The sequence below is a fragment of the Parasteatoda tepidariorum genome, chromosome 11 (genome assembly GCF_982258835.1).
Source record: "Parasteatoda tepidariorum strain Cologne lab strain chromosome 11, Ptep-v5.0, whole genome shotgun sequence".
Lineage (NCBI taxonomy): Eukaryota > Metazoa > Arthropoda > Arachnida > Araneae > Theridiidae > Parasteatoda > Parasteatoda tepidariorum.
Genome location: NC_141765.1, coordinates 24583866 through 24611187, shown reverse-complemented (window position 1 = coordinate 24611187; position 27322 = coordinate 24583866). Strand labels below are relative to the sequence as shown.

At 30.3% G+C, this 27322-nt stretch overlaps 2 protein-coding genes across 3 annotated transcripts in view; one reads left to right on the top strand and one right to left on the bottom strand.

Moving 5' to 3' along the window:
* The window catches only part of LOC107452621 (F-actin-capping protein subunit alpha), a 35822-nt gene extending 31579 nt beyond the window's left edge, over positions 1-4243 (bottom strand). The window contains exon 1 of one of the 2 annotated variants that reach the window (XM_087155215.1): positions 3820-4243. In XM_087155215.1, coding sequence (XP_087011341.1) covers positions 3820-3858 — 39 coding nt within the window. In that variant the 5' untranslated portion in view covers positions 3859-4243. The remainder of the gene's footprint in view (positions 1-3819) is intronic. The other variant, XM_087155216.1, reaches the window with a different exon arrangement.
* Positions 4244-21259: 17016 nt separating this feature from the next.
* The window catches only part of LOC107452637 (protein TRC8 homolog), a 32832-nt gene continuing 26769 nt past the window's right edge, over positions 21260-27322 (top strand). The window contains exon 1 of the mRNA XM_016069179.5: positions 21260-21631. Within this exon, the coding sequence (XP_015924665.1) occupies positions 21403-21631 (229 nt within the window). The 5' untranslated portion in view covers positions 21260-21402. The remainder of the gene's footprint in view (positions 21632-27322) is intronic.

The window sequence follows — 27322 nt, the reverse complement described above, 5'->3', positions numbered from 1 at the left end:
TCGGCCATAAATTAAATATATAAGTCAATAAATTTTAGCAGAATTAGTAAAGATTAAAGAAAGTTAGATTTTTAAGAAAATTTTAATTTAAAATAAAGCTGTTTTCAAATTTCCTCAAAGTGTACATACATACATTACTAACTCAGTGGCGCGACAGCCCATTAAGAGGGCCAAGGCCGACTGTGCCCATCTCAGTTTTCTTGACCTTGGGCTCTGGGGTGCAGGAGCATATGTTCCGGTCGGGTGGTCAGCCGAACGCGGAACCCCCAGTGTTAGTTCCCAAGCATGCTTGGTACTCATTTTATCGACCCACTGAAGGGATGAAAGGCTGAGTCGGCCTTGCCCGGCCCAAGGATCGAACCAAGGACCTGTGGCACGACAGCGCGAAGCGCTACCGCTCAGCCACCGGGCGTCTACATACATTACATCTTACGTTATTTAAAATAAATCATTTATGCCGGTCTGTCTTGTTTTTGGTTTCGTTTTTCGAACTATGCTTTCTAGATTTTTTAACTTTTCAAAATGTTCCTCAGCTCCCTCAAGGTTCGTAAAAAAAATTTGTATGACATTTATTGCATCGAAGGCTTCCGCTTTGGTTACAGCTACAGTCTCAGGATCACTGTGAAACAATTTCAGAAATTGTAGCTGGTTCGTTGGTTGCAACATTTTCATAGAACTCGAGAGGGTAATTGCCTTGTAAAGAAGTTAAACAGGCTTTTGTAAGAAAAGAGCTCCCCTAGCCTTGGATAAAAATGACCTTTATAAGCGATAACCATTTTTAAAACTTGACCATATATCCGATAATCTGTAACAAAGAATTTCTATTCAGTGAGCCGGGACTTAGGAAAAGTGACCTTATACGTGGGGTGACCTTATATCAAGGTCTGACTGTATATTATCAATATATGACTGGAGCAGATCAATGCTTAAATATTCTAAAATAATTTTTTAATGCAGATTACTTAAAAACATGTACTTGTATTTAAGTATTTCTTATTAACAGGCAGGAAAAAGAAAACTGAAATTATCAAGAACATAATAGTAAACAAAAAAATTCACATTTTTGTATGCTATATTGATTATAATCACTTGTAGCTACTAGAAAAAATTATGTAATTTTTTCTAGTAGCTAGCGCAGTTAGTTAATGGTTCTTGCTTAATTGCAGAAATTTCTTTCCTGTAATTTTCACTGTTTACAGCTACAAAGTTAATGTGGTTTATGGAGAATTGATTTTTATAGTATTCTGTTACATATATGTTCTACAATATTAAATTTGTTCTTCGTATATTACTTATCTTAGACTAAGAAATAGTAAAATGTGTCATATATAAGAGAATAAAACAAAAAATATATTAGGCCAATTTAGCACTTATTTTTATATATTTTTGCATCAAAAGCTTTTAGAGTCAAATGAGGTAACTAAGGCCAGAGGGCAGACCAGTGACAATTTTAAAAAACTCAAAGTCAAAATTTAAAAACACATGTTTCAAGTTTAATGTACATATTTTGTTTCAAGAACCCTTAAATAGTAGCTAAATGAAATATTGAATCAATATTTAAGTAATTATTAAAGATTAAACAAATGGTTAAGAAATTGTTACGATGCATGTTGATTTTAAATAATTTAAACCTTCAAATAAAAATTTTTGTGATAAGGACAAATTGATTTTTATTAATGTAATGATTGTGGACCAATCAGTTCAGAAAAATGTCTAAGATATCCACACAAAAAAGCCATCTCCTTTTTGATCTTTCTAAGATATTGAAGGAAACTGTTGTGATAAAATATAAGAAACAGAATCAACGAGCGAGAAGCTGAAAGAAGATAATGCATACCAAAATCAGCTTCCAGTTGCAGGTTAGTTAAAAAGTTAGTTCAGATAATCAAAGAGCTGGATGCCAAATATATAAATTGAATTAAAGAAGAACTGAAACTTTCAGAATGTTTGTTGGCTGAAGTCAGGTTCAGTAAAGTATCATTGTGACAACAGGAACTTTTGCATCCTGATATATCATTGCATTAGAGAAAATTCACTTTTTCTCTTCTGAGCATCTTCAGTCAATCTAACACAATTTTCGATATTATTTACAAAAACTAAAAGTGGTGCGTAAAGGGGGGAAATGAGATATTGTCAGAGGATAAAGCTTGCAATGTATTCAAAACAGATGAATGAGGATTGAATCACATCCCATACATATGAATAAATGAGAAGTCAAAAACATTGGTCCGGGTTTCTAGAAGATCTGACAGTGGATCAACATTTTAATATGTGCATCAGTTGATGGTAAATATTCCTCATGTCTGAATCCCCCAAATATTTATCTATCTCCTATTTTCAGATTTTTAATAGGGAAATTATGACCATCCCTTAAAAAGCCCAGGTAAGAGACTTGGAGCGCTGGTTAATTATTTCCTACATTTTTAAAGAGTCAAATAATTACCCTAAACCATTAAACATTTTTCTAATGGATAAAAAGGTTCAACATATCAAATAACCAAAAGGAGCCATAATTACCCCAACTGACATCTCAAAATTTTCGTAATTCTATAAGTATGCTATCTAATAAAGAAACAGTGACCCAGCAATTAAGATACTGCATTGTTATGGTGAAGAGCTGGGTGGGGTTCGGTTCCCAGGACGGCTTGAAGCTCTCCTAACTACAGATCAATGGGTACCTACTTGTCTGGGAATTAAAAGTGTCCTTTTTCTGTATGCAATGCTAACCACATTGTACAATAATGCCATTAGACTAAGTCCTGACAATGACAAAAAGAAAAACTCAAAATCTCAAAATAAGGAAAAATGAAAAAGGAAAACTCGTAACCAGCTCAGGACAATCCATTTAAAAATTCTCATTCAAGTTCCAAGCACATGATACTTAGCATTTGCAGAATGATGCATGTATCAATATGCAAATATCCCCATGGACTTAATAGAGTTTCATGGATATGTTTTTCAAACTAAAGAGAAACATGGACACTTGCCGGTTGACAGTACAATTATTTGCTTAATTCCAAGAGCTTTTTAAAAATACTTAATAGCATCCATCTTGCAATAATTCATTCTTCTTAATTTTATTTTCTTAAGTTTTAACACCTTATAACTATGCTGTTTCATGTGCTATTTTAAATAAATTAAAATTAAACATATTTCGTATTTCTGAGTAGAAATCAAAGTAGAAGAGTAGGCATTACTTTTAAAAGTATATCCAATTGCAAAAACAATCGGACACACAAGACCTGTCAATCAATAAACTTCATATAAATTACGATTTGAGAAATTGATTAAAAGGACAAGTTGACAAACTAAACATTTGCACTTATCACTTCAAAATTTAATACACAACAGAAGAATTTACATAATACAATACTAAATACAAGACGGTAAAACAGAAAAAAGCAAGTTTTATTTCAAGAGCATCAATACAACAGTAGGTAAATATTTTTGTCAGTAACTTTTAATATCAACAATCTTGAATATCAAAACACTTTAATTTAAACATGTGCTACCTATAAGAAAAAATTTATAAAGTTCCGGTAGATGAAATTTATCAGACATGAAGTAAATACTTTTGTCACACAATACTTAAGGGATTTTTTATGTAAAATATTAAAACTTATCACGCCAATAGCTAATGTAAAAAAGGGAAACTAAAAAGTTGAAAATGACAGCACACGAGCAGGGAAAAATAGGTTTTATTTTGAAGAAATTTGAGGGGGAAATGTGATGTAAAGACGAAATTTAATTCAAAATTCACATGACATTCTGAAATTTTAGATCGAAATGACAATAATCAACGAAAAAATTTATTATAACCTTTTCATCATCAGTAACTGCTTCATCTATATCAGCCATAGCTCTCTGAGAAAACACAAACCAATACCAAAGCAACACACAACAAATCGGAGTTTACTTTTCATGCCACATGACGAGTTGAGTTGAAAAGAAAAATTCAGCTTACTTGACATATAACCGCGATGGCCAAATTTTGCAAATATTTTCACTGAAACCATAAATTGGTCAAGTCCCGCAGTGGACTGATCTTAAAGACACGGTTCCCTGTAGAACACCGAAAGTCAAATATTTCTGGTTGAGGTCAGCAAGCTGTTTGTGGCCATTTTGATGAGCTGGCCTAGAGATTGAGGGTGTGCGGTAAACTCTTATTCGTTATCTACCATAAAGTACTCGACTTCGCACGCATGTCGTCCGGCTACCAAAGCGGGGGAGAGAGATCCTCAGAGATGTCTCACAGACCGTCGCCAATAGCCCATCTTGCAGCTCAAGGGTGACGTAAATAAAGTACCTACCTTTAATTGGTCAGTGAAATCACTTCGTGTCGTGCCATATGTCACGTGAGTCAGATGCAAATAATTCATTCAATTACCTAACAATTCATCTATGCTGTTGAAAACAATTAAAGGAAGGAACAGTTCAGCCTCTGCCACACGGCTACCTGTGACGTCGTAAGGCAGTGACACAACTATCGATACAGTTGTTATCAATAGTTGTGTCGACAGCGACACAACTATCTCGCAACCTGTGCAATGCAACAGGAACATCCAATTCACGAATACAGTCACCCAGAGACTTATTGCAGGTGACCTGTTAACCAAACTCCCTGTTTTCTGTTTCCCTTTAACTGTGAACCACAAAAAGGAGTATTTAGCATGGGACCAAAAACAGTTGTCATGGACACAGAGGATGGCTGGGACTGGAGACGGGTTCTCTTCAACGATGAGTCTTGATTAAGTTTAAACAGTAACTAGAGTTTAGGTGTTCTAGATCGAACACCAAATTGGAATTATTTAAAACATAATTAAAGTTATTTCAGGTTGCGTGCTTTATATTGAAACAATAAAAAAACTTAATTTAAACCATTTTTTAATAACAATAATATAGAAAAACAATAACAAAAAAATGAAACTGACAACTCGAAATTAGCAATTCTAGCTCGAATATATGAATCAACAGAATGTGTAAGAAAAATAGAATGAGTAAAATAAAATGTTTTCTTAGAACAAGTTATGCCATCTGTTGGCATTTATTGAAGTTACAGTCCACCACAGTACTCCCCCCCAAGTGCCTAAGCACTGAGAGGCTATAAGTATCTGGGGTTGAACCGTACTTTGCGGCCGGAGCGAGTTGTGATGTCTGCAGCTCCTGTATCTGGCAGTTGAACAGGTGGTAGATCCAATTGCTGTGTGGGAGTAATTGTTTGTTTGTGATCAAGCTCGTCATCTATTAAAAACGCTGGCTTTAGTCTGTCAATGTTGATGACGGACGGTTTTCCATTTATGTTCAATGTATAGGTCTTATCGGTTCGCTTTAAAACGAGGTAGGGACCGTCATAAGGCATTTGAAGAGATTTTTTAACGCCATCATGTCTCACAAATACATGTGTGGATTTGCTTAGCGATGGGTGAATAAATATGCCTTTGCTGCCATGTGCAGATGTTGGTGTGGCTTTCAACAACTGCATGGATTTTCTTAATTGTTGCAAAAAGTCATAGGGGTCCGTATTGATAGCTGGAGCCTCCAGAAATTCTGATGGTAGTCTTAATGGGGTGCCGTAAACAAGTTCTGCACAGGTGGATTTGAGGTCTTCCTTAAATGTAGACCTGAGTCCAAGCAAAATGAGAGGTAGTGACTGAGTCCATTTAGCTTTGTGGCAACGAAGTCCTTGTTTTAATGTTCTGTGGAATCGTTCCACTATGCCGTTGCTTGAAGGGTGATACGGTGAAGTTCGTATCTGGTGAACACCAAGAATTTTGTTAAGGGTAGAGAACATATTACTTTGGAACTGCCGGCCTTGATCTGTTGTGATAATGGATGGCACTCCAAATCTTGCAATCCAATGGTAAAGAAATGCATGTGCGACAGTTTCAGCCGTCATGTCGACGATAGGAATGGCCTCGGGCCATCTGGTATACCTATCGATGCAAGTCAGTAAGTATTGGTAACCCTCTGAAGGTGGGAGTGGGCCGACAAGGTCCAGATGAACATGCTCAAATCTTTGGCGAGGCAGCTGGAAACTCTGGATCGGGCTGTGCGTATGTTTAGTGATTTTGGATTGTTGGCAAGGCAGACAACTTCTGGCCCATTCCGAAATGTCTTTCAACATGTTGGGCCAAACAAATCTAGATTGGACAAGTTTTCTGGTAGAACGTATACTAGGATGTGAGAGGTTGTGTAATAGTTTAAATATTCTTCTTCGAAAGTTCTGCGGAACGAATGGGCGTATTTTTCCACTGGCAACGCAGCAATATATTTTCTTGTTTGTCGTTAAAGTCATTGGTTGAAGGTTCAACGATGATTGACTTGTGTTAAGAAGATTTTGGAGTTCTGGATCGTTGGTTTGTGCATCGGCGATTTCCGTTAAATCTATGGTGGAATTTTCGATCTCGCTTATTCTAGACAATGTGTCTGCGACTATGTTATCAGCACCGGCTATATACTGGATATCAGTTGAGAATTGTGCAATAAAATCGAGATGTCTGAGCTGGCGAGGTGAGCAATTATTTGAACTTTTAGTGAAAGCAAAAATTAAAGGGCGATGATCTGTGTATATCGTGAAACATTGCCCTTCAAGTATGTGCTTAAAATGCTTAATGGAGAGATAAATGGCTAGAAGCTCTCTGTCATAAGTGCTATACTTAATTTCAGTAGCACTTAGTTTACGAGAGAAAAATGCTATTGGTTTAGGACCATTTTGTGTTATGCAATTCAATGCGGCTCCAACTGCGCTGTTAGAGGCATCCACCATTAAACATAATTTCGAATCCGGTGTGGGGTAAGAAAGGGTTGTAGCAGCGGCTAATGCAGATTTGCATTGAGTAAAAGAATGTTCGGCCTCATTATTCCATTGAACAGGGCGCTTATCGTTCTTTTTGCAGTTTGTAAGTAAACTATTTAAAGGAATTTGAATCCTGGCTGCGTGAGGTAAGAACCGTCTATAGAAATTTAGCATGGCGAGAAAACGTCGAAGTTCTGATATAGTTACAGGTTTTGGAAAATTTTTAATGACCTCTACTTTATCCGGAAGCGGTTTAACACCTTCGGCAGTTATGAGACAGCCTAGGAATTTGACCGAGGGTTTTCCTAAATTACATTTGTCTGGGTTCAGCTTAAGGCCACAATCTCTTAAGCGAGAAAAAACTTGGTTTAGATGCTCAATGTGTTCGCTTTCCGAAGAGGATGATATTAAGATGTCGTCGAAATAGGGTATGCAGAAATCGAATTTTGTAATGGCACACTTTATTGCTTATCCAGCATGCAGATACCAGCTTGTGTTGCTGGAATATCTTGCTGGCGTAGCAGCAATCACGACCATCACTTGCTAGCTTTCTCTGTTTTTCCAGCAAAAATTCACAAGCAACAGATGCTTCTTTGTAGCTATTCCTAGCATGAGAATTCTACCATCAGTTGCTTGCTTAGAAACTAGCATATTTTTGTTGGTGGTACCGTCATGAATTTTGACTTGGGTGGAGACATAATAAATACACTAACTATATTTTTGGAATGAGAACAGCAAGTGGAATAGTTCTTACAACTTTATGCAACTAAAGACAAAGTCTATTTGTAAGGTTTTCACTTTTAACATATAACCATGAAATAGTCATCTGAAAGAAACTTAATGAAGAAGTAAACTATTTTACACACCTGTATATTGACAGTTCTAAGAGATTTCCTAATAAAAAGTTCTAGGGACCTCTTTTAAATAAATATAACAAGCTCTAAGGATTTTGATAAAAATAAAGGGTTTTAATTGTACATTGTACTTCATTTTAAAAAAAATGCAGTTTAATGTTCTAATTGAAATTGATTATTTTTTTTTTGTATGTTTTGAAAAAGTTGAGTGTCACGATACACTTATGTTAACACATTCGACATTAGAATTGAAACTCTTAGCTAATTAACTCTTAAACTTATTTAAAAATATCCATAATATCCAAAAACTGATTAACTTGAATACTATTTCAAATATTAAAGGTAGATTTTGAAAAAAAGTAGGGTAATTTCTTTTAAAAAATAAAAAAAAAATAAAAAAATTTCACAAAAATTTTTTTTTTATTACAAATTTATGTTCAGTCTCTAGAACAGATATTTTTATATTAATTGGCATAATATAGTGCATCATGAAATTCATACGTTTCAAAACATTTAAAGAATAACCAATTTTAATTAGAATGATTTTCACCACTAAAAGAATAAGAAATGCAGTTAACAATCCTTCGAAATGTGAAATAATTTATTTATTTAAATCAGATAGTGAGATACTGCTTAAATTTAACTTTTACCCCGAATTGAACTTCAAGTCTTGCTGAAATTTCGAAGGAAAATCTGTGTTTCCTTCATGTTTCTCCAAATTTAATTGCTGCAATTTATTTCGAAAGATTTTAAAAGTATCTACATGAAATTTAGGATCTATGTATGTTTGAGTTATTTTAATTCAATTTATTTTCAAGAAATTTTCAAATAGTTTTCAGATATAGTTTCGTAATTTTTTTAAAGAATAAAGAAATTTAAAAATAACACATTTCAGTTTTAGAAATTTGTTTTTTAAATTCTTGGACACCAATAGGAAAATTGCCAACGACGAATTAAATTATGGACATTTTATTTAAAATAAATAAAAAATAACTAACATTGAAGCTTAATATTATCAGTTATATCAAAAATTAACAATAGCTTTAAAAATATTTAACATTAATTTTTTAAAAAAATGACTATTAAATTTTTATGCTTTTTTTTGTTTATGATTAGTGTATTATAAAATTATAAGAAATATTCGAAACAATTAACTTTTTTTTAGAATAATTTTAAAAACATGTATGTAATCCATCCCTTCAAAACCAATTTTTAAACCGTTTCTAAGATTGTAATTTTATAAACGATTCATTCGATTTAATTCAAATTTTGTCATATAAAATTACATTCTTCAAAATTATGAAAAAATTTGTGTACCTTATAATTCAAAATTTAGAATGAGTCCCATTACGTGAAGATCCAATCATTAGATCAAAAGCTATTCAAGATAGTCCAGTTTTTTATTTTCTTTTTTATTTGCGCATTGTATATCAATTGCATGAAGTCTGTTCAAGACAATGATAGGGAAGAAAACGCTCTTTCTAACATATTAAAATATAGTTTTGAAGTAGTTTACATATACTCGCCTCGAAACCTTAAAGCATTACCAAGGCTACAATATCTTGATTTCCAATGGTTTGCAAAATTACGCTTTTTACCTCTAACTTTGACAAATTAAAACAAATAATAATTATTGTTGGATATACTTAATAGAATAAAACACTTGTACTGAATAATTGTAAAATATAAATCAATATTCACTTACTTATTTGGGCTCTTTACGCCGTTTGACGTACAAGGCATCCAGCCTACTTCTCCTTGCCCCCCGGTCCTTGGATCGGGATCTGGCTTCCTCCAATTCTTTAAATTTTGCACTCTTGAAATTCGCCTGCATTTATTTTTGCAAAGTCATCCCTCTTTTTCTGTTGCCCTCAGGGGCCCAAGAAAGAGAAACATGTGTTAATTTTTCTCTTTGCATTCTTATACGAGTCCCGTCCATTTCCATCTTTTCTTTTCGGTTTAATCTTTTATTGTAGTTAGGTTTGCCTTTTCTAATATTCTTCCGTTTCTAATTTTAATAGACTAAAAGATTTAAAAATTATTAGACAGTTATTTTGAATACGAATTCACTGAAAGCTGATCTTTTTATAAGTTTTCCAGATACATGAAGAGTATATTTATAAGTATCTAGAAAACTTAAGCTACAAATACTACAGCTATTTTAAATATCTATTGTAAAAATAATAAAAACTTAGCATTATGATTTAGCAGTTCTTAGCTCTGAAAAGTACTATAACTGAAATAGTTATCAATATTCACTACCTAAATTTATGCCGATTCTCTGAAGGCTGATTTTTATCTAAGTTTTCCGCATTAGTGAAGAGTACTTTTAAAAGTAGTTCGAAAACTTAAGCTACAATAACTACCACTAGTATAACCATTCATTATAAAAAGTATAAAAATGTAGTAAAACCTAACTACATTTTGGCTTCTAACATTATGATTTAGTAGTTCTTAGTTCTGAAAAGTACTATAACTGAAAAGTACTGCGTATAACTGAAATAGTTATCAATATTCGCTACTTAAATTTATTCCAATATACTGAAAGCTAAACTACAATTACTACCACTATCTAACCATCTATTATAAAAAATAATGAAAATGTAAGCATTATGATTTAGTAGGTCTTAGTTATGAAAAATATTATAACTGAAATAGGAAAAAATAGCTTGTTTAAAAGTTATAACTACGAAACATTAACTTCTTATCAAGAACCTTTTTCCATCACATATGCCATATAAACACGCCTGTCGCCTGTTTATGAGATGCAACAATATATATAAATATAATCAATATGATATATATATATATATATATATATATATATATATATATATATATATAAATATGAGATATATATATATAAATAAATATGAGATATATATTTATATATATATAAATACGAGATATGTATATATAAATAAATATGGGATATATATTTATAAATACTAGATGTAACAAGATCTACTAGACGCCTTTTTCTAGATTCCCCTTCTACCAACACTATTGGACCCTTTCAGATTGCAGCTACCTCCTATATTTGAAAGCAAAAAATTCAATGCATATTTACTAAGGACCAGGTGTCCGTAAACTGAAATTAACTACAGTTTCCGTATTATTTTATCCCCTAGTTGTTAACTTAATAAAAAAAAATACTTCATGTATTAAATGATTAACTATTAGTTTCATATTATTTTTCACTATATACTGTAATGTCGTTTAACTAGTCCTTGAAAAAACAACCATATGTTGACATGTCTTTCCAATGTCCTCTTAAATAAATCACTAAGAGTCATGGTTAAAGCAACCTAGTTTTTATAATAACCTTTGTTTTAACCTTCCTATGGATAAATTCAAGGTGAAGAGTTTTGTTTTCCATCATGATATTCATTTCAAATGTAGTGAATAGATTTTGAGGAAAAGATTTTTCTACCTTTTTCAACTCTTTTTTGGATATATTTTTTCATTGAATGAATTTCGAATATTCCATGACTGTTTAAGATTCAAGTCACATCTAGTAATTGATAGTTTCATGATATTTTCTTTCTTTATAGATTCCTTTATATATATCGTTACGCCACATTAATATGCGTGTTTATATGATTTTCATCAAATGATTGCGTTAGAGAATGTTTTGTTTCTGGAAAGATCTAAATCTAAATTAATAACTTAGCAGCCATTATGTTTCTATGTTTTCTATTTTCATAGTTTTCCGACCCTTATTGTTTCTTATTTTCAAATTATTGTCTTTTTAATCATCGTTTTTTTTTTTTTTTTTTTTCCTTCTTTTTTTTATTCAGTGAGAAAGTTTAAAGGAGAATTTTCAACTAGATCACCACTTTAGTACTATAAACTGAAATATTTTCAATGAATAAATTGAAATAAATAATTGATTCTTCATTAAGTTAAATTTGATGACAATTAATTTTCAAACAGTTATCCAATACTTGTGTTTCTTATTTTCAAATTATAGTTTTTTTTTTTTTTTTTTTTTTTTTAATAATTATATCACTCAGAGACTCACATGTTCAAATGAGATTATTCAACTAATTCACTACCTCTGTATTTAAAAGTGGAATATTTTTAATGAGTAAACTAAAATAAATAATTCGTTTTACATTAAGTGAACTTCGAAAATAATTCTAAAATATAATAAATGAAAATGAAATTTTAAAATATTCATATTACTATATTAAATGTCAAATTAGTTTCGCCGTTGAATAAAATAAAAGCATTTCTTTTCGATAAATAGTAATTTAAGGAGTTTTGTCAATAATGGTTAAAATAACATTAAAAATAGAAATATTATCTTCATTAAAAAATGTTAAACTGAATTTTATAATTTGTTTAATTTCTTCTCGAGGCAGTAATATTTCTGTGTAGCAATATTCTTTTTCTTTTAAGGTTGCAAGGTTCAAAAGGCAAAAAATGCATATTTTTCTATAACTTTTTAATATAATAAAATAATTATTTTAATCAAACTTTAAACATAGAAAAAACAGCAACATTTCAACAATATTGAATAAATTTTCCATTAAAACAAACATTTTGAAAACTCAACCGTTGAGAATTAATTTTGGTGCTCACGATAGCTTTTTATGTAAATGTATTTATGTGAATATATTTTTTTCATTAGTAAATATAACTCATGATCGAATGAGAGATTTTAAATTTTAAAAAAAATTAAAATTTTAGTTTTTCATAGAGCTGAATCCAAAAAGTAATTTTTTTTTTCGGTAAAACTTGGACCATATATTGTTTTGTAAAATAAATTGAGCTCTAAGTAAATTTCCCCCTAGAAAAAAAGTACAAAATCTTAATAAAATCAGTGAATTAGTGCATATCAACCAACTTCAAAAATAAAGTTTTAAGAAAGGACTCCCGGCCGATTAAGCTAAGGCGCATTTGGCTTTTCAATCGAAGAATTTCCGAAATTTCCTTTCTATTATTCTCCAATTGACTTTAAATTTTGGAAAATTGTTCTTTAAAAGTTGCGCTATCAATTTAATTTATTTATTTATTTATTTTTAAGCGGATTTTTCGAAATTTTGAACGTAAGAGTAATTAAGAGTAATTTTTAAAACTAATTTGGCTGTTTAACTATTAATAACCCACTTTCATCTTATACTATTTGCCTATAAATTTATGCACAATTTTAAAGAAAAACATTCCATATTGTTCTAAAATACCAACTATTAATGTTTTTTTTTCTTTTCGTGATACATTTATTTGGTTTTGTTCTACTTTAAAATCTATGGTGCGTACTTCTATAAAATGCATTATTTTTGAGCTGAATAAATATGTTTTCTGTTTTCTTTTTTTTTTTCAGTTTAGGTTTGTTATGTATGTCCTTAAAGAAATAAAGGAACGCCAATTCGAAAATCAAAACAAATATGCACTAATAAATGCAGGTAAATCTTGTTTGATGAACAGCATTCAAACAAAAATATAAACATTCCTGTCAAAATACTAAATCCTTATCAATAAAAGTAGAAAGAAGAAAAACGTTCTCTTTATATAGAGGGGGGAAATATCCTGCGTTCAAAGGTTACATAAGAAATGACCGGATTTCAGTAGTTCAATGTGTCTGTCTGCGGCACAGTTTACCGGAAGAAGAGGTACTTCCTCTAACGGGTCACAACAGAAACTTGTCTTACATCAAATTCTTATCAACAAATAGTTCATCGCTTATTTGGCGCTTGTATTTTTTGTTTGTCAGAATTGTTCTTCGGTCAAATATTTATTTTTTAAATTAAAACAGCATTCACAAAAAATTAATTACGTATTTGAACTTCCTGAAATAATATTCACACAGATAGCTTTTTTTTAAGTTTTTAATTACGCATTAAACTTATCACTAAGGCAAACGCATTTCTCTTTATTTTTGCTTTTCAGCATCCATGTCATACAGACTATAAAAATTCATAATCTCATTGCTGATTTGCTAATATACCAATTTTACGCTGTTATAAATTCCGAATCGAATTACGGTAAAAAGTACCGGCACTTTGCGTGCATCATCCGTAAAATCCATTTTTACCGTAAAATGTTATACAGTAATATTGTTTTGATTAGAGTGATTCGGTGATTTTACAGCTATTATTACTGTAAAAATTACTGCATATCAGATTGTTTGTACCATAACATGTTCAGGTAAAAATGAATTTTAAGGTAAAAAGTACCCGCACATTGAGTGCCGATACTTTTCACCGGAATTTTTTACAGTATGCGCCAACAGCAAATACAAAGAAAAATATAGGTATGTAGTGGCAGTAGCCCCCATCCCCCCCCCAAGCTCTTGGGCGCATTCTCGGGCAAATTCTAAATCCCCCCCTCCAACTATTCGTTTTATTTAGTGTAAAAATTCCCCCCCCCCCCAAGTTTTAAGTGGGCGCCCCTGTGTAGTGGACGGGATACTTCGTATAACCCCATTAGTTTTCAAAAAAATTTCCGATGTTTCGCAAAATTTGCATTTTTTAGTACTAATAAGTGACAAATTTTTATATAATATCAAATTTGTGTACTTATGTATTTTTTTAAGTACTGTTTATTTCTAAATTTTTCATGCAAATGTTTCGTTCCCTTAAAGTTGGATAAATAGTAAAAGTTCTATGTGCAGTAGCCTTTTTTACTGCTGCATTGAAAGCTTCTTTAACACTTTATACCAAAGCTACTTGCTAAGGATCCTCATCTTCGATCACGTTTTCCCGTTCCACATAATGGAGTAAATTTTAAAGAACCATTTTCACAAACACTTTGACTTTTATTTATTCAGCATTAAATGTTTTGAACTTAAAATAAATGGGAAAAGAGGTTTAAATTTAGAGATTTAGTAACCAAGTGCAGTTAAAAACATAATGCGTGTGACTTTTATTTAAAAAAAATTCTCCATGAACTGTTAATTTTTTTTTTAACCCTGAAGAAATTAAGTGTTCTCCATCAACTTTAGGAGATAGTAGCCTGCCAAAATCAACTCCGGAAAAATTGACAATGGCGAAAAAGGTAAAATATACTCTATATTTTTAAAAAATAATATGGTTAATTTTCTCTATAAAAAAGAGAAGCATTGAAAAATCATTTACAAATTATGAAAATCTATCAGGATATTGTTTTAAATTTTAATTCAACTTCTGGTAATTTTAAAAACCACATAACTTCATTAACATTTTATCGCATTATGAAAGTTTTATTATAAAGAGAGATTTCACGACAGATTTGAGCCTGGTTAAACCTCCCATGCTTGTTATCAATTTAATATTCTCCTTCAGCCATTTCATGAAAAACCGAAAAAACCTATTATAATAACTATTCCTAATTCTAATTAAATAGATAATCTTTTAAAATATCGTATAAGGAATATCGTACAAAGACGATACTCAAATAACATAGATTCTTACAAATAATCAACGAAAATTGTAATTTATTTTTCTGCGTGGATGTCAAAAATAATCAGAAACTTTCAAATTTCAACGTTTTTTTTTTAATTTCTGAGGATGCACTGTAAAAAAATCCAGATTAAATTATTTTATAAAGTACCGGTACTTTGGATGTATCATTCATAAAATCCACTTTTACCGTAAAATAATGAACTGTAATTTTTACAAGGATATTCATTTAATTAGAGTAATTCAGTGTAGAGATGAAATGTGGTTAAAAGGACGCTACATGTTATCACAGAATAAACTATTTGTGGTAAATTCTCTTTCACCTGCATAAGTAATTTGAAATTTAAAATGTAGAAAAAGTAAATTCAGGAAAACCTAAAGTAAACCATGAAGTCTGAAATGCTGATTGATTTTTCAAAATATGAAAACGCAAACAAATTGTGTCAAGATTATACGAATTACGCAGTTTGGAAGTAATCTTAAATTGATTTGTTGGCAATATGATACAGTGAATTCGCGATAACTCGAATTTGATAGGACTGACGAAAAACTTCGACATATCGGAAGTTCGACTTACCGTTAGTTTCGGTTTTGGACTTTCAAAATATTGTCGGATTATTTAATTAATGCTTATTAATTACAAATCTTCTAAATGCTTACAATATTTAAGATCATTTTTCTGACAAGCCATTTACGATAAGACTGTTTGAAGCACTTTATGATGCTCTGGTTCATCGGCTGCAACTTTGCTGTTGTGTTTGGCGGGAGAAACTGCAAGTTTACTGCTTTCAAATTAGGTAGATCACTATGCGCTGTGCATTTATCCATAAAGAGTATCACTTTTCTTTTTTTAGCGAAGAATTTCCGATCCAATTTTCTTACATAGTCTTCAAATAAAACTGATGTCATCCAAAACTTTTTGTTAGACTTGTAATCCGAAGGATACGTTTTTACATTCTTGAAACATCGGGGATTTCGGTATTTTCCGATAACAAGTAAGGGCAATGTCTCTGTCCCAGACGCATTCCCTCCAACTAGGACAGTCAAACGTTTCTTGCTCATTTTACCCCCTGAGCAGTTTTCATCCTTAAACATCATAGTCTTATTTGGAAGACATTTAAAAAATAAACTCATTTCATCAATATTGAAAACATCATTTTCACTGTATCCTTGAAGTAAATTTGGTAACGTTTCATTTAACCACTGTTCACATACTTCAAGAGGGACAGCTTTACCTTCTCCATGAAGAGTGCGAAAGACATTGTGTGTGTGTTGCAAAGGAAGGGACAAGATATCAGTTCCTAGGTTTTTTTTCTTGCTTTAAAAGATCCAAAAAAAAATCGAGTTAAAAGGAGTAAAATTCGAGGAATCGAGAATAATTAACATGAAATTGAAGATAAAAGGGTCGGGACCTCATAAAAAAATCGAGTTATAGTAATATTCGAGTTATCGTACTTCGAGTTATAGCGAATTGACTGTATTTTGAAAATATTTTCACAGCATTTGAATTTTCGTGGTTTACTCAACACTGTAAAAAATTCCGGATCAAATTACGTTATAAAATACTGGGTGCATTTTCCGTAAAATTCATTTTTACCGTAAAATATTATACCGTAATTTTTACAGTTACATTTATTTAATTAGAATAATTCTGTGATTTTACGGTACTGTTAAAATCACGGTATATCAGATTTTTTGTTCAGTAACATGTTCCGGTAAAAATGGATTTTACGGTAAAAAGTAACTGCTTTCTGAGTGTCGGTACTTTTTACCGTAATTTGATTCGGAATTTTTTACAGAGTCCTTTTTCTTTTAATTTTAAAATACCAATGGAGTTGAAACAGAATTCTCCGTAAAAAATTTCTCCTTTATTTATTTATTTATTTATTTATTTTTTTGACATCATCACTGAAAAACATTTTTTTCTTTTGCTCATGGGTAGATTTAAATTTAATCGGAAGCATGCAACTGAATTTTATCGAATTATTCCTTCCAATGGCATGGGGCAAAACAAGGTAAGAATTATAAACGGGCTGATACCAAAAGTCAGTCACTCTTTTTGGTTTAACCTTGACCCGCTATATCCGCAACTAATTGAACCAGTTCAGGAAGATGAGTTCTTCGAGGAATCATCTTATCTTTAAAATGTTGGTATTTTAAGGAGCTTACGGGAAAGAAGAATGGAATCAAATCATTTCATAGATATACTTTTTTTTTTTAATTAAGTCATTATATTGAAAATAATAAAGAGAAAATCATTTACTCGAAAAAAATTCTGAAGTTTTCCAGGTGTGTATTTAAATTTTCTCTCCTTATATATTTCACAATAAGATCGAATACACGCAAAAAATATATTTAATCCTAGATATATTACATGACTTCCACTTAAATTATTAATTTACATTTCTGACTTTGAATAGGAGTAGTACAACATATATGCAAAATTATTGAAAAATCATGAACATTTTAAATAATGCTTCGTAAAATTTAATCGAATTTTCTGTTGTAAAATGAAACTTGAACGCAAAAGAAATTATATGCATGCATATCACTACTAACAAATACAACACTAAATAAACTTTTAAAACTAAGTAAAAAACGACTGGCTTAAAAATGTGAAAATTTCTCTCAACAAGTAATAGTATGCCGATCATTTACACCAAATAATTGGCATATTGTATGTAAACATACTATGCTAAAAATAGTAGTACATACTAACTATGCGACTAGGTGGAGGCAATATTCAATACAAACAATAGTGTAACAATAGTGTTCAATAAAAAACAATACAATAGTGTGAGGAGCACCGAAACAAATTGAAGCGAAAATGGAACTTATTAAACAAAAATTGTAAAATAAAATTAAAAAAGGCAATCAAGCAAAAATAGACTATAAAAACTGAAAAAAGAATTACAGAATAAAATTCAAAATGTAATATATAAAGCGAGTAGCAAATTCACATGTATTTGCACATACAAGCATTTTTCAAAATTGATTTCGTGACAAGTTTGCAGATTACAAAATATAAGTAAAATATTATAGTATTAATTATTGCTAAAATATGATAATTTTTTGATTTTACTGCGATTTTTACACAGCAACCAGTTAAGATTTTTTAGAGCACCATAGAGCTTACGTATGAAATCTTTTTGGAAAAAAGGAATATCGAGTCTAAAGTATATTAAATTCCATGCATAACTTCGCATTTGAACACAATTTATGTCACATCCACTTTATAAAACGTTAATAACAGGCTTTTACTAGCTGCTTCAATTATATTTATGTTTATTCAAACATTTCCGCAACACGGAGCTTTGGAACCCACTCCAAATTTCTTTAACTTTTGAGAAGTTTATTATTTAACAGTTAACTGTTGATCGAAAAATCAACAAGATTAACAATCTTTAAATTATATTGTTAATCTTGTTCATTTTTCGATTGATTCAATTCATAATTTTCACGGGACTTGATTATTCTTTTTAATAACAATTATTTTATCAATATTTTAAATACTTCCATCAAAGAGTTTGATTACAATAAAAAAAGTTTAAAATCTTAAAGAATAAAATTCACAATTTTTTACAAATTTAAGGAACATTCCTACTAAACGTAGTTAAATCGTCCTACTTTAAATACTCCAATCAAATTCTCAATTTCGAAATGTATATTTTATATAAATTTTTGTTTTGATTAAAATTTAACAAAAAAATATTGTCGGTGCAAAGGTGGAAAATATTTTGTATTAAAATTAAAAGCTTGTCTTCAAAACATTTCAATTCTACATAGAATCTTTTATTTATAACAGAAAGAGAAGGAAGGAATAACCCTACTCTTTACCGATAAAAACCGATTTAACTTTTTAGTCTGTTTTCGAACGACATCATCAGAACAGCTTGGAGCGGACTGCAAAAGCTCCGTGTCGCGGAACTGACCCATTGAAACAATATTAATAGTTTATGTTTACCACAAATGAATTCAATGTTTAAGTTCGTTGAAAATACCTGGTGCAGATTATTTCAGATTCATTGAACAACGAAAAGCAACTAAAAACAAATTCCTTAATTATTTTGAACATTTGCCTTTTACAAAGCTTTTGCTCTATTTAGAGCAGGGATGGGCAAACTACGGCCCGCGGGCCAACTGTGGCCCGCCGGAAGGTTTTATCCGGCCCGCGGATATAATTTTAATTTGCCGATCAGTGGCAATATACATAAACAATATACATCCATTTTCTTGTCAACTATTTAAAATTATTTCTGTTTTTCCTTTTTTAACAAAGTACTGATGACCTTTTTACTTTCTCTATTTTTGTTCTACAAAACATAAATTGATGGAAATAGTTAGCACAGACAGCTTCAATTGGTAAAATGTTGAAAGCAGAAGTTTTTCATAGAATAGTCTTAGATTGGCTCTAACTAGCGTTTGTCTTTCTCGAGGAATCTAATATAGGTAAATTGTACTTCACATTTGGCAGACTACGCCTTTTAAGATCCAACGAGCGGACAATCTAACAATCATCTGAAGCAGTTGTTTCTAAATATGCCAAATCATTACCAAAAGCTAGTTTCCAAAATTTAATATTTCATGCCCAGAAAATCAGCTCTATGTTTGCTTAATCTTATATATGTGAATAAGAGTTTTCAACTTTGAACCTTAGAAAGAATCATTTCAGAAGTGGACTAACAGAAAAGGATTTCGCCTTGTTCCGTAAAATAGGCACATCTCGCTTCGGACCTTAATATAAGGAACTTTTAAAAACGAAATCGCAATTTCATTCATCTCACTAAATATTTAAATTAAAACTTGTATATCGCTTTTTTTTTAAATTTTGAAAGTTTTATTTGCCCCACCAAACATTTTTTTTCTCGATTTTTGGCCCTCGACCAAAAAAGTTTGCCCATACCTGATTTAGAGTATTCTTGTATAATATCTAAATGTTGCTTAGATATAAAGAGTATCAGATTTGTTAGCGTGAATTTTACCTGTTTTTAGATATTTCAATGCTTTATACAGAATGTTCATCAGGCAATCGAAGTAGCTTTCCCGCGTTCCCCTCAAATGATTCAACAGATTTCTATAGCGTTTTAATTTCTTGCTCACTTATATAATGACTTGCGTCCTCCTAATATGCATGACTTTACTTCATACTAAATGAAAAAAAATTTCTTAAATATTTATTAAGGGTAATGATTACGAAACGTCCTGTATACAGAAAAAAGGAAATTTGAAAAGGCACTTTTGCTAAAAACTGATTTAACATAATTAAAAAAAATTATAGCCACACATTCTTATTCATTTATAATTAGATAACTGCATAAAAGTGAAAAAATTCTGCCCAAGTTAATGAAATTTCAATTAGTTAATTTGCAGTTTTTGGAGCAAGAGCCAGAAATAGCTATAACATGTAAGGAAAATCGAAACAAATACCTTAATTTAAGGAACAGTTTTTAATTTAAAACTACATTGAGCTATAGATTCTTATGTCCACAAGGTAATAGGAAAGATTATCATGGGGTTTATCACCAACTTATTTCACTTCAAAATAAGCGAATTTAAAAAATTTTTACCAATTACCGCAGTTAACATTGGAAAAAAGTAAGAATGTAAGAGACCTACCAAGAGATATAATGATAAATAGCATGATCAGAAGATAGGTTAGTAGGTTAATAATAATAATAATAATAATAAAACATTTTTTTAACAACTAGTTTTTTTTTTAAATTACTGAAAAAATATTTAAGTCTTCCAACTTAAAAAGAAAATTCTAGGAAAATATATGTATAGAGATGGATAGATAGATAGTTAGATAGAAATAGATAGATAGACAGATAGATAATAGATAGGCAATCAAATTGGAAAATTAAATATTTCAATTTTACCCAGACTAAAGTTGAAAAACTAAAACAAAATCATATAATAGCATTCTTACAACATAAAAATATAGAAGTGAAAGAATTAATGCATTATTTCTAATTCATTTTGTCATTTCGCCTCTTTATTTTATAATATCCCTTTTTATACATAATATCGCGTCTATTATGAAAGACCAGAAGGAAAACGTTAAACAATCGAGAAAGAGTTTTAAAATAGTATTCTAAGTGGCCATATACGATACTCAATGAAAAATGCAAGAGATTTGAAAGAGAAAACTGTATATCGTGTAACTTTTTCTTCTTCAAAGTCGGCTTCCTTCCTAGGTCAAGCGTGGCGCAGGTAAGAATCATGCAACAGGTATTTTTCTCAATTGGTGAAGAAATTTCGACAGGCACGACGTTTTGTGGCAACCTTCTCTATTCCTTCTTCTTTGCGTTACGGTCTGTTGTTTCATTTAAGATTAAGAATCCATGAGAACGATTACTAAACGGCAATGTCTTTGAAATTGAAAGTTTGGACACTAGTGGATATTGCCTTGAGGGTTCCACCAATTTTTCTCATCGATACTGCATTAAAATATGGTGTTAAAGCCACAACTAAATCAGAAAACTCTTCATCATTATTGGATTTAAAATTAGGAAACCAGAGTGAAATACACCGGTGGTCTCCAATTATAGAAGATATTGGAATCTCTGTATTTTGGACTTTACTTTACATACAAGGTATGTATAGAAATGTAAATATATATGCAATTTTTCTTAAACTAGAAAGAAAATTACTCTTTTTTTTCTATTAAAAGTATTTTATCAGAATTCAATATCATCATCTTAAGACCCTAAACCTTTATCTTAGTTTTCTAATGTTGACCTCATTTAAAACAAATAATGTACAGTAAAGTTTTTTATTTGTGAGATTTAATAATATTCAATATTTAAGAAGAAAAAAAACTAATAAACGTTTTTTTTTCTTCAGATAATACATTACAAAATTCTTTAAATCAATTGAAATAAAATGCTCTGGGGGCAAACTCCAGCCCCTGAATAATAACTTAAATAGAATTATTCCTTAAAATAATTATTTAATCTTTAAAAACAGAAAGGTTTATCATTTATTTATTTGTTACTTTCTTATTAATTTATTTTTGCATAGAAGTTTTGAAAAATAAGCAAAAAATGTATAAAAGGATATCTTATGCAGATGTTGCCACAATTTTAATAGCGCATCAGGATTCTTCCCTCCTCATGCACTAGCACTTTTTATTTATTTATTCATTCATTGATTTATTTTTAACGAAAGGAATGGTTTTGGTGTTTTCCATTTGAAGATGCCGGTGGTATCTTATATTTTTGTCATACCCAGCAGACCCTTGTATTGATTTAGCCAATAAAGTCTGAAACAGGAAGGAAAATGAGAGACTAAGTCCAAAACAAGAAGATTTCAGTCAGTGGTTAAAATTGCTATAGTTTGTCTACGGTAAGAACTCCCCCTGTCACAAAATCTGATTCCGTCTGCTGCTATGGAAACAAGAATAGCACATTTCAGGGAGGGTGCCTTCTCTTCATCCTAGGGCTTATCCACAATAGACCGAAGAAAAAGATTCTCTTTATCTCACCGACCCTAGCCAAAACCTGTCCCAAACAGTGACCCTACACAGCTACTTGAAATAGTTACACCCCGTTACCATAGTCACCGACACGGGTCCTGATGAATGGCTAGGGGAGTTCTTGCTTTAGACAAACTATACATACATCTTTCGGTCTTCAGTACACAAGACACGAGTTTCGGCCGAATCAACTTTTCCCATTAAACGTCCCATCAAAATCGAGCACACGACATCTCGTTCTCAACTGAATGTGAACCATTCTGATCTAACCCATCAAAAATGTAAAGGTACAACCTTTTTACCGTGTTTTAATTTAATATGCTGTTTGTATTTTATTTCATTTCATCTACAAATTAAAGAGTAACACAAACTATGCTTTTTTTATTATTATTATTTACTTGAAATTCATGTTTCTGAATATATTTATAATGTTTTCTCGTACCATTCGATAGGAAAATTGTTTTCCTTGCCAACATGCATTTAATTTTAAATAAATAAAACATAAACTCTTCATGACTTTTTTCATCAAGATAACTAAATAATGCTCAAATTAGTTTAAGGTGATAAAAATTCCTTATTTGCATAGAAAATTCAAATTAGGGTTATGTTTTTAAACGAGGGTGTTTAAGTGTAGATCAAATCAAGTATTTATGGGAATAGCGTACAAAATGAAAATGACTATTATAAGAACTAACTGGTTTTGGCGCGTTTATATTTTTTTCAACGAGATATTACTTACCACTATTATCTATTCTGAAACTTTTAAGAGAGTTAATGTTTTAAATCCTGCTTGCTACCATTATTCTTCTATTAATCAAGTAGGTTTTGAAAATTTACTTCGAAAAGTAAAAAGAACTCTCCACCAAAAGAATGTGTGTGGAAAAAATAATGGAATTTTCCCAGTCCCTTTCATTTAAAAGGGTCTAAAAAAATATTTTAAAGACTCCTTTTATGATAGGGTATGACTTTTTTGGCATTAAAATTTTTCTTTGAGAAAATTAAATAAAATTTATTCAGACTTTCGTCTTAAATTTAGAGATTTAGTTTCTTAGTTTACTGATGACGCTAGCGCCATTGCAATTAAGGTAGGAATTTTTTATATTAAAAATAGAAAGAAGTACTTTCAGAAAATGGTACAATAAAATCTTAAGTGTAATAAAAATTATAAAATATTAATTTTTTTTGTTGTTAAAACACGTACATTATAGTCTAATATATGAACTTAATCATTTGATGAATTAATATAATCATTAATACGAGCTTAATCATAACTAAATGATTTCTAAAAAATAAAATTTCGCTTATTAAATACTCATTGAATTTTCCAACAATCTTTATTCAGAAAAAAATTATATCTCTAAAAAGACTAAATGAAATACAAGAAAAAGTTGAGATATTACGAAGGAAGATCAGTACTTTTAATGAAAAATATTATAATACTTTGCCTATTCCAATGATAAATCTCAGGACCTCATGCTTAATTTAAACGAATCTGTTTGCAAGGTCTTGTCAAAGTAAAATCCTTCCTAGAATCAAATTATTTATTACTGAATAATAAAACCAATTAACTAAACTCAAATTATCAATTACTAAATAATAAAATCAATAAACTATAATCGAATTATTAATAACTATATAATAAAATGAAAAGACTACAATCACATTATTAGGTACTAAATAATAAAACCAATAACATACACTCAAATTATGAATTACTAGATAATAGAAACAATAAACTGCAATCCAATTATCAATTACTAAATAATAAATTTAATGAACTTCAATCAAATTATTAAAAACTAAATAATAAAATCAATATACTACAATCAAATTATCATTACTAAGTAATAAAATCAATTAGCTATTCCTAAATTTATCATAGAAACAAATTATTAATTATTTATTCAGTTTTCCTGCAATCTCTGTTCAGGAAAAAATTATGTCTATAATAAGACTGTATGTAATACAAAAAAGTTGAGATATTATGTAGGATGATGAGTACTTTTAACGGAAATTTTACAATACTTTACGTATTCCAAAGATAAATCTTAAGACCTCCTGCTTGATTTAAAGAAATCTGTTTGCAAGCCCTTGTCAAAAGTAAAATCATGGAACTGGAAAGGGCTTGCATCGTATTCATAGGTAAAACACAGTCATTTTATTTTGAGTTCATTTATATCATTGAATTATTATTCATTTATATCCAACACAACTCAAATTGACGCGAGAGAGGTAGAGAGAAAGGAAGAGCAAGCATTGCGGAGAAACTCGTATTAAGCTGACATTCTCATCACTTCATAGTAATTGGAGGATTATGCAATATAAAAGCTTCTAAATAATGAGAATTCAAGTTACGCAAAATCAATAATTTAATTTTAAATTTCAATGTAGTTCACGCCTCTTTATTTATCTATTTTTTTAATTATTTGGAAGGAGACTAAAATATTCTTTTTTTAATGTTTTCTTTATAGAAAAAAAAACTGAGTTATATAAGAACTAATTAACGAAATATCTTCAGACAGTATTTGTGCAGTATTACATGCACTGAGAAAAAAGTATGGTCTAAATTACCGAAATATGGTAAAATGTACCGTGTTTCTGGCTCAATGGGAACACAAAAAACTCAGTAGTTTTTATCGAAGAGCTTTACTAATGATTTTGTTAAAGTTAACAAAAAATATGGTTTTATAACATGTGGTAAAATTTCATAATTTTAACACGATACCTTAGAGCAGGGTATAAAAACCATTTATTCGGTTAAATTTACTTTTCAGCTTTGAATTTTTTAGTAAATGTGGGATAATACGAACTATAAATTTGAAAAACAGAATTTCCGATAAACCGTTCCCACATGCGAAAAAAAATTACCAAATGAATAGATTAAGTACCGTACATTTTGGTTTTATTAGCCAAAATTATTGGGTTTTTTTCCGGAAATTTCATTCCCATGCAGTATGGTAGTTTTACACGAATCCACGAAAAATCAAATATTTAAGCATAAATTTTGCTGCCACAGGGGAAAATATTACACAAAATATGTCATGTAGGGTGAATTGTCAGAACGAGGTTTAACTTTAAACCTGGTCTAAACCGCGGAGTTAAACCAAGCCGCATTGCACAAACGAAGTTTAAGGAAAAACGCGGTTCTAAAGATCTAGTTCAGCCTTGTCTAAGTTAAACCTAGTCTGAGGTAGGTTTAAACCAGGCAGACGAGTTTTAAACCTCGATCTTCTGCTTAAAATCGGAGAACGTCAATTTCGCTTTCGTAGATATTTAGTTCTGTATTGTTTTATCAGTTTTAAAATGTAAATACGTGCATATTATTGAGAAACCATAATATAATTTAGTGTTAATATTGTATATTTTTTTCTGTATCTTTTAAAGTGTTGATAAAATCTTATGAAATAATGCCTCTTTTATTTTCTGAATTGATAGTATACTATTCAGTAATTTTTGTTTTCTTGAAAATAAACATTGAGATAATTTAATATCTCACTTGCTGAATGGGGCTTTCGCTTTGAGTGATTTTGTATATTATATTCAACCACTCAGAGGATAGACCTTATCGGAATAATAAAACGTGAGGGATACGAAATTACAAATTTAAGGATTAAAAAGAGTGAGATTACTTTTTTTAAAATTAGAAATCATGAACGTTTGAATAGACCAATTACTAATCTTAAAATAGTGCTATTGTTAATAAAAAGTATTGGATTCTTCACATGTTGACAATAATTATTGCTATTTACTTTATTTGATAGTTTCAAACATTGATTAGATTTTTTTAAAGAGGGGAGTTTCATTTATTTATAAAATTTCTTATCTCTTAACATATGTTTTTAGTAGCAATCAACAGATTTTCAAAGCACATACATTAATTTATCTTTTTTGATTTGTTTGCTACATTTTTCTAAAGTATTAAAAAAAACATCACTTAGTAAAATGTTCTAAAACAGAGTATAACAACTTCATGCCGTGAATAAAAGTTACTGTGCATGTTGAAATTCTCCTTTTTATAAATTTCAACTACATGAATGCTAGTAGCTGGAAGTTGAAAAAAATTGTGTTTTTAAAACTTAATTTAGAAGAAAAAAAATTCACAGCCACTTTTCACTTTATTTTGTTACTATTGATGAAGTTTTAGTGTGAATTGGTGAGAATATTTTTTATTTCAACTAAATTATAAGAAAAATATAAGCGAAAATTAATTTGTTAAAGACAACATATCTGTTTTTGTAGCACTAAGTGCAGAGATATTTACTTGAATGGACTAACTTAGTAGAATTTTCTTAAATTTTTATTTGCATGTTTCTAGTACAGCTCAAATAGACTAGATGAAAAAGAATTTTTCATTATTGTAATATGAGAGAGCAATAATTTTTCTTTGAACTGCTTTATGAGCTATGTATCACAATTAATTTTTTTATATTTAATTGACTGAAAGTCATTTAAGATGCTGAAAACTGGTTCGTCTTGGCACTATCAACTAAGTTTGACAAATAGGTTGCATTTAAATATTTTTTCTGTGTATATTGTCAATAACCAAATAACCAGGAGATAAACTTTTAATGCTATGGAAACGAGTGATTCTTGCCCTGTAAGAGTGGCAGAAACAGTTGTCTCTTAAGGGAAAATAGACTATTAAATGAACTAACACAATTCAGGGATATTTCTGTAACATGATCTATCGGGCCAACTAAAATGAGTAATGTGCCAAATGAATTATAAAATTGCTATTTTTCTAGACTTTTGCAACTGAGCATGTGAACACCACAACATGATTCTTTGAAGAGAGCTTGTTTTAACTAAG